Here is a 15238-nt window from a genome sequence, read left to right as displayed (position 1 = left end):
CCGAGCCCGCAAGCAATTGAAAATAATTTAGAAATCCGGCGACTCTTGAGTACTTATAACGACAATAAAAGATCGTGTCGGTCCTAATGCAATGTGTGGCGGCTGTAACTTTCGGATAATCAGCTGCAGTCAGCAGGTAGGACATGCTAGAGATGAGTTTATTACTTTGGGAACAGTAGCAGATGTTGCAAATTTGGCGTTACAATATTTTTGATTATAGTTGGTAACAAAAACCTACTATAAACTGAAAAATACGTAGGATTCTAGTGAATTACAAATAAAAATAATATTTTATTTAGATAGTTCAACTTATATCCTCTATTTTTTGATTAAGACAAGTTGGCCGATAGTTTTATATTACTATCGCCCATCTCTAACTCTATTTGTACCTTGCGCTATGCATCCATTTGATTCAAATATAAATACAAACGTGCCAGAGATTGCGATTTAGATTATTGATACAAGACTACAACTAGAAAAGAAGAAATAAGTGCTATCTTGCCTTCATATAGAAATTTAGAAAATTTCACCGAATCAAACACACATTATGGAAAACAGTTCTTCAAGCAAGTACGTGCCTAGCGTACTACATATAAACACGATGATATGAGTACTATATGATGAAAGTAGTGCTACACGTTTTACGAGTTCCCCCGAAGCAATTATCAAAATAAAGAAAGAGTTCTAATTTAACCTGGACATTTATGAATGAATTTTCTGAATTCGTAAGACTTGACCTAAGAGTTGATAGTTGTTCGTGGAAATGTGATAAAAGTCTGCTGGGTAGCTTGAAATACGAGTATGCTACTGCCACTGCGCTTCAAGTTAATAGTTAAGAACCTGTTCACAATTTATAGCTTCCGTTTTGAGCTGTTTGTGTATGACGAAAAAAGTGCCTTGGACCACACTCTTGAGCTCTCAGCATATCTGATCTGAGCTGGACAAACACAGAATAGGGACAACGGCAGTAATAAACTACTACTAGAATAAACAAAATAAATGAAACCATTCAATGTTTGAAATGAAAATATGAATGAAATTGGGAATGGGAATGGGAGTGGGTATCGTTAGGCAAACAACTGTGACAATAGGGCACAAAATGCGCACATGTGTGAAACGAGCAGACAACATCAGAAGGATCGGGATAAACACAAATGGATGGATAGTCACCAGGCACTTGAAAAAATAAACAATGACACAAAGTACTTAAATACTAGGCAACGACGACAATGACTACGATGACAACAACAACTTGGAACTTGGAACAGGAATAACAACTGCAGCTTGCTGCAGTCGTATTTTTATTTTTATTTGTATTTGTGTTGGTATTGGTATTGGTGTATTTGTGTTGTCAATAGAAAAAGTACTTTTCGGTTCCGGTCCAGAGGGGTTGAAACGAAATCTTTATTTTCTTAGGATGAGAGGCGACGCGTCGTTGCTAGTTGCCAGACGCAACACGCAAACCTAAAGAACGGCACCAGCGTAATGAAAACACAACAAAATTCCAAATTCAAAATAAATATAAAAACGGAATACACTAACAACAACAACAGCAAAACAAAAAACAATAATAAAAGAATAAGCCACACAGTGAGAAGCAACCACAAAATGCCGAACATCAGGAAGGTAAACGAGTCCACGCCGATGATATGTTGATGCGTATTATGGCAGACAGCCAATTAAACCCTCATGCAGTTTCAATTTATGTGCGACCCGACATCTGCCATTAGACATCAGAAGTGGCAGGCAGACGACGAGCTGAAGATACTTCAAGGCACTCGAATGATTAGTTCTTAAGTTCAAGGGATGGCAGGGTGCGTAAGATATAATAAACAGAGGAATTACCAAGTGGTGCAATCAATTAATAGAGGACATTCGAATAGGATTACGTAGAAGCCTTGATAATTATAAAGTTGGCCAGATTCTCAGAGTCTTCAGAACGGATGCGAGCAACGGTCATAAAGTTAATGTGAAAAATAATTTATATAAATATATGATAAAACAAGTAACAAAGCTACAGTCGACTTTTCTGCACTGTGAGATTCCCGCTATCAATTTTCAATAAAACCATATTCTAAAATTATACTAAATTAATATATATACCGAAAAATTAATTTTTTGGGATACACAAGTTTTTTTGAACTAACTTTTACAATTTTTATCTGATCCCAAAAAAATTTTTAGGAATCATAAGTATCTCTTATAGTCTCTGAGATCTAGGTGTTCATACGGACGGACGAACAGACAGACAGACTTCAAGTCGACCGAATTTGTGCATTCCTTTAGAGATATTGAAGAATCAGATTACTTAGCATACAAGGAATAGTTGTCAGAAGGTAACCATGTTTGTGTTGTTTCGATTTGAGTTTGCATTTAAAATTTTTTTTATTGTGTTAACATTTTTTATTGCCCGGATGTATTCATCGGATCAATTAGTAGAATATAAAACTTTTTATGACAATCGTTAAACTGAAGCACATCGTTTTCTATTTTGACCAGTTTGTCAAGTTGTTCAAGCAATCAGTCGTTGAATGATCATTCTGTATGTGAATGTCACACATTATGAATGAATCAATCGAAACGATTCGACAAGCAAATTATGAATGCAAAACGCGACTTGAACGTTATGGGTCATTAAATGCGGAGCTTTTAGGCTCACACACATATACATGCATGAACATATACATACATATACAGTCGTTAAATTGAAAAACCCAAAGTCCAATTCAAGATATTATATGGCATGCGTAAACAGTAAATTGCTTGTAAACGTGCATCTCAATAAGGTTAATTTATGGGCAGAAAGGGGACTATGCGGCATTATCTGATGGTGTCATAACTGGTGGATATTTAATATGGATTTTATAGGATTTTGCCAGTGATATGTGAGCTGAAAGCTAACGACTAACTGAGCTACCCACCTTTATTTAGTTCTTATCTGATATTGATGTTGGGTGTGCCAAGAAGATCATCAGAAATCAGAAATGCTTTTTAATTTGTACTTGCCTTTTATTTATTTTCATATTTGCGTAAACATTTCAAACAAATCAAAATTCCGACGGCGCCAGAAATTTACAACCACAGATTATGGATTGGGGAAACGGCAACATCAACTCAACTCAACTCAACTCAACTCGACACAACTCAAAACTAAACTATGGGGCCTTTGTCGGAAAGTTATGTAAATCGAAACGATCAAAGAAAACCAGAAGCAACAGCGGAATGTCCATGGAAGAAGACGGGAATGGAAATGGAAATAGAATTCGGAATGAGATGAATAAGAAGAGGAAGAAGAAGGAGCAATCGCGAGAGATCTGAAACCCTACACAGACTTATGCAAACATCGGCTGTCAGCTGGACAGACAGACTTGACTGACTGGCTGGCTGAGTGACATATTGACACATGATGTTTGGGATGTCGGTTGCTTGACTTGCCGTTTGCATTGTGCAGAAAGCGTTGTCGATGGCCCAACAAAATGAAAGTCAAGAACTGTGTCCATGTCAATACAAGCCATATATCAGTCATGCCTAGAAATCAGACAACCAATCGACTCGGTCCAGCAGTCAGTACGTCATTCAGTCAGAGTCTCGTCTCTTTCTTGTTGTAGGTTCCTCTTCTGTTTGTTCGGTTTGTGCTCGTGCTCTGTTCCCGGCTCTGCTACTGGAACTGCCTCTGGCTCTATTGCTATCTCTGTTGTGTCATTGGCTCTGACTGTGGCCCTGGCTGGTTGTCGGCAATGCATTTCTGACATTTTATTGATTGAAGAGGCAACAACAACATTGACGCACACAATACGTTGCATCCACATCCACATCCACATTCATATCCCAAACCCCATCAACATTGTTCCCGCGTCTCAAATGCAAATATTTAACTTCTCTTTTTATTGTATTTTCGACATAACCAATACGCAATATCTTAAGCTAACGAACTGCATGTGAGCAGAGCATTCAATAAACATTGGACTTTTATTCAAATATACTCGTAGTCATACTCGTATTCGTATGTTTGTGCTGTACCCTGTACCCTGCTCTGCATTGAATACATGATTGAATACGAATACATGCCTGAATGACGAATGGTTTCATGTGCAACCCAGTTGTCATTCCTCTTGTTTCAGCCACACACGAATCCAATTCAAATTTTTCCTCCATTGCTATTGAGCATGAACAAGCATAAGTCACAGCATATGAATGAAACATTTATTCACTCGACTTCACAATTTGATATTTATAATTAATTTATTGTAACATACATATATATTTATATACATACATACATATTCACATATTTATAAATAAATTTGATTGCAGTCCGACTGATGTTCGGAATGTTCAACGATTAGAGATAGGTTTATATATTCCACAACATACATATGAAAAATAAAAAGAGAAAAAATAAATAAAATTAATCCTGCTTTAAAATATGCTCAATACCTCTCTCAGTTTGACCTGTAGAGTGATCGAAAATTGTCGTTTGGTGTTCGTTAAAATAAGCTGTGATCCACAGTATCGTGCAAGATGATTATTATTATTTTTATTTTTTTTATTATAAACTTCTTGGAGTATAATTATAATCTCAAAATTTCCACTCGAACAGCCTCAAACGTACATTTGTAATCAATTTCAATTTACCCAAAAATAATACAAAATCAAACAAATAAATAATCCGCCACCCCTCAAGAGATTAGAAATAATAAAGAAACTAAAAAGTTCTTCCGAAAAATATAGTTTTGCGATCTAGTACAAACAACAATTTGATCAAAATATTTTAAATACAACTCAAGCGACGTTACTTAAAAGCTGAACAGTAAGTATACAAGATCATGTGATCATTTGATAATTTGTAAAATGCCTTTTATTATTTCGAATTATCAGCTAAAATATATTTTCCACAAGAAACTATTTCTTACAAATTTTGCAGGAATATATACTGTATTTATTATTGTTTATAGCAATAATAGCGACTCTAGCTTTAAAAATGCGGGTGTTATTTTCCTTTTCTTTCAAATTGTGATAGGAAAACAGGCAGAGATGACACTTTCTGTGCCCCAATGTTACAATACACTTCTTTTTACGCTTTGGGTTAGCGGTTATATAGCACTCAGTTATTGAGTGGCTTAAGACAGCAGTTGCGTAGCGTAGGAGTCAGTTGCTGTCAGTCACATTTTCATACGATAAATAGCCTCAACCTTATAACACCCTTCGCTCTCATTACTCTCATGGCTTTGAGTAGAAAATTAAATGACAACTGCAGATGTCTGTGATCAATTGACACTAGCCACAAATTCGAGCCAGGAATCCTGAACACAGTCACACCTCATTTCCCCTCCTCTTTTCATATGTCTCTCTCTACTCTCACTCACCCATGTGATAGTGCTGTGACGCAATGAGTAGCCAGTTTGTGCTGTACGGAGTGTCAAATTACCCAGAAAGCCGTAAATTTTAGGCCTTCTGGCGGCTGTCATTTGGTCAAGCCAAACACACACAAAATTTGCTGTTGCTGTGTTAATCTCTGTAGTAGCGATTCGCGCCCCATATGGATGGTATAAGGTAAAGGACAGCCCTAAACTTTCCTAAACCATTTATATACACTTGCAAACAGAGGGGTCGAGTAGCATTGCGATTAGGTTCTTACTTGATTGGTTTCTTTTCATTCCAATACATATCTAACTACTATTTGAATATTTCAAAATTTAATTTAATTGCAATCATTAATCCAACAATAAATAGCTTACTATCTCGATAATAAAAAGCTCGCAAATTGAAGGGTATTCGACATTCGCCATACTATTAATATATTAGTGGATATGGCTCTATCTTTAATCTTTGCTGGATCTATCTGCCTGATAAACGTACTGGGACAAATGTGTTATCTGATGCGCAGTCTGGTAAATCGATACCTTGACCAGTGGCCGGGAGCTAATTAAGTGCCTGGTCAGTGAGAAGGAGTTTCCGTGATTTGCCAAATGTAGCGAAAACACACGGACAGGTAATCGGATACAAAAAGGAACTGCTGCTAACAGACGCTCTGAGGGCAGGAAATCTCACACCAGCTTACATACATTGCATTGGTTTGACTTTTGTCTCGCTTCATAAAATAACTAAATAGTGTATATGTTTTTAAGTAATTTTCTATGCACAAAAGGAATGGACTCATTCTTGTTGAATACGTTAAGACTCCTAAAAATATTTGCGGTTTTCATTTCCCATTACTCAGAAGACTATGCTCGACATGGTCCTTTTTGTGTTGTGCTAATCACTGGGCACATAAATCCTGTTTTCACAATATGCAGGGCGGGGCATGGCAGGAAAGCGAATTTTGGGTTAGAGGAGTAGAGGGGTGGAAGATAGACTAGCCAGCTGCTGCAAAGGATTTCAGTTGAATTGCATTCGGAATTGTTTGCGTTTGTCGACTTTTTGTTTGAAATCCTGATGGAAATAATTGTTTATGCATTAAATAAGCCGAGCAGAGAAAAACAGAGCCATGAGACAAACAACTGACAAAATAGTCCTACAGTCTCTGCATATGATGTAGGAGAACGGTTGGTTTGCTAAAACCAACAAGTGAGAAAAAGGGGCGCTTAACATGCTGACAGCTATACAATGGTATTTAGTGCTACCTCTGTTAGAGGGTAGATTGTGAAGGGCTCTTAGACATTTGTTGCTGCAGTCGTTGCTCTATTGTGCCAGTATTTCCTTTGCACATTTATGATCATATCTAATCCCTTGATGGACAGCACAGTAGGGGGAATTCTGTCACATGTCAGGGATTAGCCATTGAGAGAGAGGGACTACTGACTCAACTTCTGATTGTTATCACACGCAATTCTGTAATTTGATGAAAACAAACGAATTAAGATAAACATCGCATAAATCCAGTAGGTCGTCTCAAAATTCCTAACAATAGGTATTTTCGCTATCCATAATCTTTAACAGAAATTTGACTGAGTTTCCAGTTTTCACAGCCGAAACAATTTTAAGTAATGGGCACAACGCGAAACTACCTCTTAACGAAACTCGATATCCATCAGACTCAGTTTCGAGACTTGCTTGCTTTATGTATCGTTTTGCAAATTTTCAATTTTAGTCCCTAATCGTAAGAACCTGAAGTTCTCACATGGCCACAGACCAATGAAAATTATCTATTTTCAACACAAATGAAATACTTTGTCACCTTTCTTTAGATGCCTGCTAATTGATAATGTTTTTGTCGGTCATATTAAACCATGCTAAGAATAGTTCAAAATGACAATGTGACAATACTTGGAACATTACAGAACAAACTAAGTCTAACATAGAAATAGAAAAATATTCTTTGGTATTTATATATTTGTCCCTGGTCAATTAACTCTGGACTTGCCAAGCATTTATTTCCTTTTCTTTATATACTTCCCCGTGCCATTCATGAGCTTTCAGACGAATCGAATCATTATGAAACATATGTTAATTGATTATTAAATCATATTTGAACTAAGCCGACCTATCGTGTGTGTGGACAGAGACAAGATCACATAATCAAGAGTTATGTGGAGCTCTCTTGTCGACTTTTTGATTGTACTTAGGTTGAGGCAAATTATGCATGCCGATTGAGAAAAGATAGAAAAAGCCAGCAGCAAACACTGCAGAGTTCACAAAGACGTAGAGTCATTATAAGCAATTGCCATTAATGACATTTCGGCTGGAAGAAAAACAAATTAAGTGGCATTTCCTGCCACTTGCGGCTTCATCTGGCTCCCCTGACATTCCCTAGCCATCTACGATTATATGATCTTTGCCGGCAAACCAATAATTATATGCGCCATAAGCGCTTTGTCATCTCGATGGGGTCTAGAAAATGCAGATTAATGCCGACTCCCTCTTAGCCTCTTTGGACCATTGTCATAAGCATAATTTTCTCATCGATCTTTTGATTAATCATAAATTGTGTGTGCTGTGTGGTTTTGTGTTGTGTTGTGTTGCGAGTGTTTTCTGTAGTATATGAATCGCCGACACAAGCCGACAAACTCCGAATAGATGTATTTCATTAAAGCAACTGGCTTTTACACATTTTTCTATTTTTTTTTCTTGAATCAAAGCGACCGGCATGTTGATAATTGGTAAAGGATGGAAGGGGTCCACACAGAAAATTTATCGATTCTATTAATTGAACAAACTCTATGGTCATTCAAAGAACACGTCAGATTACACCTGTCAGCTACTAGTGTTCCACATCTGATTGATCGGTCGGTGCTAACAGTATTAGGTTGAGTTTGAATACTAGTAAGTATCAGTAAAATTCACTAAGCATCTTATTATATTATTTTCCACATTTTTTAAATGTATTTTTAAAAAAACTTTTTTTTGTGATTTAACACCTTATTGTTATACCCGCTACCCATAGGGTAGAAGGGTATTATAACTTTGTGCCGGCAGGAAATGTATGTAACATATATATGTAAGTATATATATTCTTGATCAGCGTCAACAGCCGAGACGATATAGCCATGTCCGTCTGTGTGTCTGTCCGTCTGTCCGTCCGTCCGTATGAAACACTGGATCTCAGAGACTATAAGAGATAGAGCCATAAATTTTTTTCGACAGCATTTGTTATGTTTGCACACAGATCAAGTTTGTTTCAAATTTTTGCCACGCCCACTTCCGCCCCCGCAAATCAAAAAAATCGAATAACAAGCGTAATTTTAAAGCTAGAGCTACGAATTTTGGTATATGCAATAATTACTGTAGTATGATTCCTGAAATTTTGGTTGCGATCAGATAAAAATTTTGGAAGTTATTAATGAAATTCTTTTGTATGGGCAAAAACGCCTACTTACTAGGGGTCGTAGTTGCTTTGGCTGACAATCTGGCACTTTGTGCCGTCTATGGTATATTTTGAATGGTGTACTATATCGATATACCAAACATACAATTTGGTATATTTTTAGTATTTTTTAGTACTTTCGGTATATTTTGAAAATGATACCGCAATATTTTGCCTTTATTACAAATGGGTAGCGGGTATCTCACAGTCGAGCACACTCGACTGTAACTTTCTTACTTGTTTTTTATTAACACTAACCAAACTAATTAATATATATATACCTTGTTACAAATAATTATTTGTCAAATTACATTTAGACATTTATGAGTTTCATCTTGCCTTCGGTTTATACGCAGTAAGGTTATTAACAGTTTTAATTTTCGTTATTCAATGAATTTATTCAGTAATTACCTTCAATTTTCGTACTATTCCATGAGTATTAAAACTTTTCTCAAGAATGCCTGGATCTTTTTATGCCAAGATTAACTAGAAGGAGCGAAGTAAGACAATGTCGTCTCCGTCACTATGGCAAAAACAAGAATAACAATTTCCGATAGCGATAAACGTGATAAATGCCAACATGCACAGAGGTAGCCAATAATAACTGAAAAGGCCATCACAATGCTGTAAAGTATTTTCCTGCATGGCAGATAAAAAGTCTAATTATAACGCAAAAAGGCCGCGACAAACTCATTTGTCCATAGTGAAAAATTCACATTACACAGACACTGAGATTGTTGGCATTGCCATTTCAGGAGGACCAAATGCGACGGCAACTGCGAATGCGATGAGGATTGCGAATGGTGGCAAAATTGCTATGACAACAAATCAAGCATCATAAAGTGTCAAACAATGCGTCAACGACATCAGAGAAACTAGCAAGCGAATCGACTGCCACAAAAGACAGACGTCGATCATTGGCACAAAAACAAAAGTTGCTAGCAAACCCATTACAACGTAATTGCCGAGAATCGTCGGAACTTGACTAACAGGCCAGAATCTTCAGACCCCAGCCGATGCAACCCGACCATATCCAAGTCGAAGTGAAGTGAATAAACAGAGGAGCCCCTTGACGCAACATCTGCCTCAAGTTAAGTTTTCTTCTCTTTCTCTTAGCGTATCATCGTTTTGGCACACAATTACCTCCTACAGCTAAGTAGCAAGCAATTTTGTGACTGTGTCAGTTACCTAACTCCCAATAGATAGTTTAGGGTCCGCCGCAGCTTATTTTGCAGAATATTTCCAAAGCGACGATTTATAAATATAGTAACAAAACTAAATTTACATGCACATCAGAAAGGCAGTCTACGAAATGGTTGATATTAATACCTGTTGATCGCATATAACATATAACATAAATAAAGTGTAATATTTTGAATGCCACTTTTCTCATGTCCGCCATGTCCGACTGTCCGTATGAAACGTTGGATCTCAGAGACTATAAGAGATAGAAATATACTTTTTTCGCCAGCACTTGTTATTTGCATACAGATCAAGTTTGTTTTCGATTAGTGTTTATAATTCCTTGAAAATTTGGTGTGTGTTAAGAACTACTTTTGTATAGCAAAAAACGATTACTGAAATCGGATTTTAGTTGCTTTGTTTTAATATTATATATTTTGTACTCTATGGTATATTTTCAATACAAATAGTTTCGGAGGTTAGTTAATTAGAAATGTGCTCATGCAAATTATTTAATATAAAATTAATCGAAATGGTGTTCACTCCACTTTTTTTTAACACCACATGTTATTAGTCATGCAGATACAGTTGTTTTACACTTTTGTCACACTTAACCCCGACTCCCCAAATTGAAAACACAAGCGTTTTAATGATTTGAAAGATTTTAATGCTTTCTAAATCTTAATATTTTTTATAGCATATAAAATATTGTTTGTATACTTTTCGGCATATTTGTCATACAATTTTAAGATAAGTTAAGATTACATGTGTTTTATTTTTACATTAATGGGAGGTTCTGTGTAATGTAATACGATAAGACGAGTCCAAAGTGCAGCAGGTACTACTACATCAGGCAAGGAATAGGCAAGGAATATAAGAAGTCTTCTTTTTAGGTGTGTATTAATGGTATTAATGGTTTTCACTAAGTAATTAATTACTTTTACCGGATACCAGGAATAATTAAAACGACTCATTTTATGACAATACAGTCTAAAACGCGTATTATCTCCTCTTATTAATACTCTGATTTAAATTTCGTTTACTACTCGCACTCTATTTCCTGTTCAACAATTTAAAGCGTTCTCCAGCATAGCTGAAATGAATTTCCCCAGAGTTATGCAGCTGCTCAAGGGCTTAGCAGAGGACGGAATCAAGTACAACTGAAATATTGAGATAAATTAAACTAAGGATGTCCAAAAGAAGAAATGTCCCCCAACTCAATGATAATGAGCGAGATCACGAAAAACTTTCAGTAGTTGAGGATAGCAATAGCGATTAATTCAGTCATACAAGTAGTTGTCCCTTTTGTGTAGGTTTTTCATTCAGTGAACGTTTTGCAACGTTTGCAACAATGTCAGTCGACGGTCCGTCAAACGAATATCTGTCAACAAGCCGAACATCGTTTTCAATTTCGAATTCGAAAACGTCAGCGTGCTGAATTTATGTGAGTGGAGAATATGGCGGAGGAGTTCGTGTTTGAGGAAGACGATTACAGTGCGGGGGTTGCCGCAAGTATTCTCTTTGCAAATTATCGTACATTGTGGCCGTATTTCTTAGCGCTCGTTATAGATCTACCCAGACAGTCAAGCAGGCCCGACTATCTTCTGTCCAGTATGGCAAGCAACCTAACCTTCACCGTAACCTTAACCAATCAATCGATGCTCCTGCGTTGCAGACATCCTCGCATCAACAAAGGGGATGCGCAACATTTTTATGCGTCCGCATAATGAGTTGCAGTTGTTGGCAATCGTCGATGTCCCGCGTCAGACAGGCTGTTGTTGCTGTTGATTATCCCTTGACAGGGCATCAAATGCGAAAACGACCGCCCAATTTACATACAATGCACATCAATCTACGGCAACAGTAACTGCAACAACAGAAACTGCAACACAGAAACAGCAACAGCGACATCAAGCACTGTCACTGTCACAGCCACTGCCACTGCCACTGCCACAACCCTGGGCAGTAGATGCACCTTTGTGCCATCAACGTCTTTTCTCCTCTCTCTCTCTCTCTCTCTCTCTCTCTCTCTCTCTCTCTCTCTCTCGTTTTCTTTAACTGCTTTGCCGCATCTCTTTTGGGCCCCTGAACTATCAAGCATACTTGTTGTCCAACTCGAATGGCAACAACTTCAACGGCCGGCCATGACACAAAGATTGACAGCATGTCGTCGCTGTTTGGAAACCTGATTGACATGAGTAATCAAGCAGCCGAAATGTGCCCACAAAACGCAGCCAGAAACGACACTGACAGCAATAACAAGCCAACCAACCAGCGAACAAGCCAAGATGCCAGTCGCCAAAAAAAGAGGAAAGGGATTAGCTTTATGCGCAAACACAGAAGCTAAGACGCAACATTACAATAGATTCTCATCGCTTTTAATCAAATAAGATGCGGCACTATCTTTAAATTCATTTTAGCACTCCATGATTTATTGTAGAATCAAATTAAAATTAAAATCAAAAAATTGTTCAAATATTTTCGATATAAAGAATCGAAACGCTCATAAAAATAATGATTTCCTTTAGTCTTGCTATATTAGATAGAGAGAACTTAATAATATTTGTAGACCCATAAAAAAATGACAATATAATACGTAACATCTTCCATGATACTTTGTATATATACAACATTAAACAATCTAGTTCACTGATCAAAATGGAATGAACGAATTTATTCAGTAGCTATTTCTAACACAAGAAAGCTAATATCGAGTATCTACGACTGTGAAATACCCTCTACCAATATTCTGTTTATTAAATACACATATATGAAAATTTATATATATATTGAAAATATACAAAAATAATATAGGTACCAAAAATACTAAAATATACTATATTTGACTATTATGGGCAGCCGAAGTAACGATTTTTGCCGTACAAAAGTATTTCTTAAATAAAAAATTTTAAGGAAACTTCATTTATTATTGTACGTATCAAAATTAAGCTTGCTAATCAAGTTTTTAAATTTTAGGGCGGAAGTGTGAGATCTATATACACTTTAGGGTCGGGGATGACTTTTGCTTGTTACATACTTTTCCTGTAGGCACAAAGTTAAAATACCCTTCTAACTTACATATGTGTAGAGGGTATAAAAAGCTTGTTTCATAATCGTTAACAGCTTTCTAACTTGCTTATTTATCAGCTACTTTCATTTCTATAATCAAATGAATTAAAATTGGAATTGATATATCTTCTGAAAGATAATAAAAAATATTCTAGACACTTTTTCAATTTGTATAATTAGAGTATTTAATTTAAGTAAATTTGATTTTTTTTTATTTTACGTAATTTACGCATCAAACAAGAATTGATAGGAGAAGCGAGAATGACAGCTCCCTCGATGTGTCAAGTCCTTTAGATAACATTCACATTTAATTCCATTGTCAACTCGTCTTTCGTGAGCTGCGCCTTTGATGAAGGCGGCACGACATTGACAGACGGCAGCCGATTGACTTCTGACAGGCAGTAGCCACAACTCCTCACAGCCGGCGAATTGGACTGGAGATCAATTGGAAGAATGAGATAGGGGCAACGAGAGAGAGGATATGAGACGAGAAGGTGGAGATGGAGATGGAGACAGGGATCCTGGGACTCGGGGTACACGACGATGCAATTCTGATGATTTTTTGTCATGCTGATTGACGTCAACGACTCGACATACGGCTGGCATATAAATCTTTAGCCCCAGCTCGTTTGTTTGCCTGATTTTGGAATCGGGCACTGGGATTATATGCCGACCGGCCATAAACAATGCCATTTTAAATTGGCCATCGATGCGACAATAAATTGCGCAATGAATTACGATTCGTGGATTTAATTAAAATTAATAAATGGCCTGCAAGCTTGCACGAATTCGACTGTGGAAAGTAACATACTCGTAATTGTCGTTGCTCATGTGTGAAAGTAAAAGGCATATTTACCTTACGGTCTTGAACCTCAACTGGGCGTAACTAAAAACTAAATAACAATTCGAAAGTATGTCTTAAACTGACCCCAAATTCGGACTATAAAAGCCAGCTATTGAACTCAATTCTAGCACAGTTCGCTTGGGTTCAGAGTTCAAACAACAACAGCTTAGCTGAGATCAACAACTTTCCTTTGCAACAGCACCATGGTCCTAAAGGTAAGCTCGAGGATCGACAAGGATTTTTAATCGATATCAACTATTTGCATTTTCCATAGATTTCCACAGCATTTGCCTTACTGGCCTGTGTGATCGTCCAGGCAGCTCCTTTTCATGGCGGCGCCACTAGTCACGCTTCTGTGCACTTGGTTTCCCATGATGATCACCATGGTCACCACGGACACGGTCATGAGGAGGCAGCCCACCATTACCATGGACACCATCACGACGATCACCATGACTCGCATGCTGAATACAATTTCAAGTATGGCGTCAAGGACCACAAAACGGGCGATGTCAAGGAGCACACGGAATATCGCGATGGACACAAGGTGACTGGACACTATGAGTTGATCGACGCCGATGGTCACAAGCGTACTGTCCACTATACCGCCGACAAGCACAAGGGTTTTGAGGCCCAGGTGCACCGCGAGAAACTGCATCACTATGTTGCCGATCACCATGCTCATGGCCACAGCGGCTACGAAGGTGGCCATGTGGAGTTTGAGGAGCACTCAGGACACTCTGGCCACGAGGAGCATCACTCACATGGTCATGAACACGGCCACCATGGCTCCAGCTCTCACAGCTTCTCATTGAAGCAAGAGCACGGGCATGGACACGAACATGGTCACGATCACCACGCCTATGAACACGATGCAGGTCACGATGCTGGACACGATGCTGGTGGCTACGAAGCTGGCCACGATGCTGGATACGAACATGGTGGATACTCTGGACATGAGCACAGCTACCATTGAAGATCCGATATCATTGCATTACTATGGAGCGCTGAGATCTCCTATTGATTATGTACTACCAAATATTATTATTATTATTATATCCCATTAAAGTTTGCAACATTTTCCAAAGTGAAAAAATTGATAAAGTATACATTTATTCATCATATTTAAGAGCAGTGACATGAAACCTTGAACTCAAATCTATTCATATATTGTATGTCTAATTAAAGTTCAGTAATTGAATTACTTGCAAATGTGGTGCAAAAGCAACCATATGATGGGATATGGGGTAGAATTCTATATCTATCTCTATGATATATTTAGAATGTAGTACTATATCAATATACCAAATGTAACCGTCGGTATATTTAAATATTTTTGA

At 37.5% G+C, this 15238-nt stretch overlaps 1 protein-coding gene across 1 annotated transcript; it reads left to right on the top strand.

Moving 5' to 3' along the window:
* The first annotated feature begins 14014 nt into the window (after window positions 1-14014).
* Window positions 14015-14874, top strand: LOC117563519 (histidine-rich glycoprotein). The gene is made up of 2 exons (XM_034241895.2): window positions 14015-14113; window positions 14173-14874. The coding sequence occupies exons 1-2, from the start codon at window positions 14102-14104 to the stop codon at window positions 14872-14874; spliced, it is 714 nt and encodes a 237-aa protein (XP_034097786.1). The 5' UTR covers window positions 14015-14101.
* Window positions 14875-15238: the final 364 nt, after the last annotated feature.

The sequence above is a fragment of the Drosophila albomicans genome, chromosome 2L (assembly GCF_009650485.2).
Source record: "Drosophila albomicans strain 15112-1751.03 chromosome 2L, ASM965048v2, whole genome shotgun sequence".
Lineage (NCBI taxonomy): Eukaryota > Metazoa > Arthropoda > Insecta > Diptera > Drosophilidae > Drosophila > Drosophila albomicans.
Note: the sequence above shows the minus strand (reverse complement) of the source record. Positions and strands in the feature narration are given on the sequence as shown.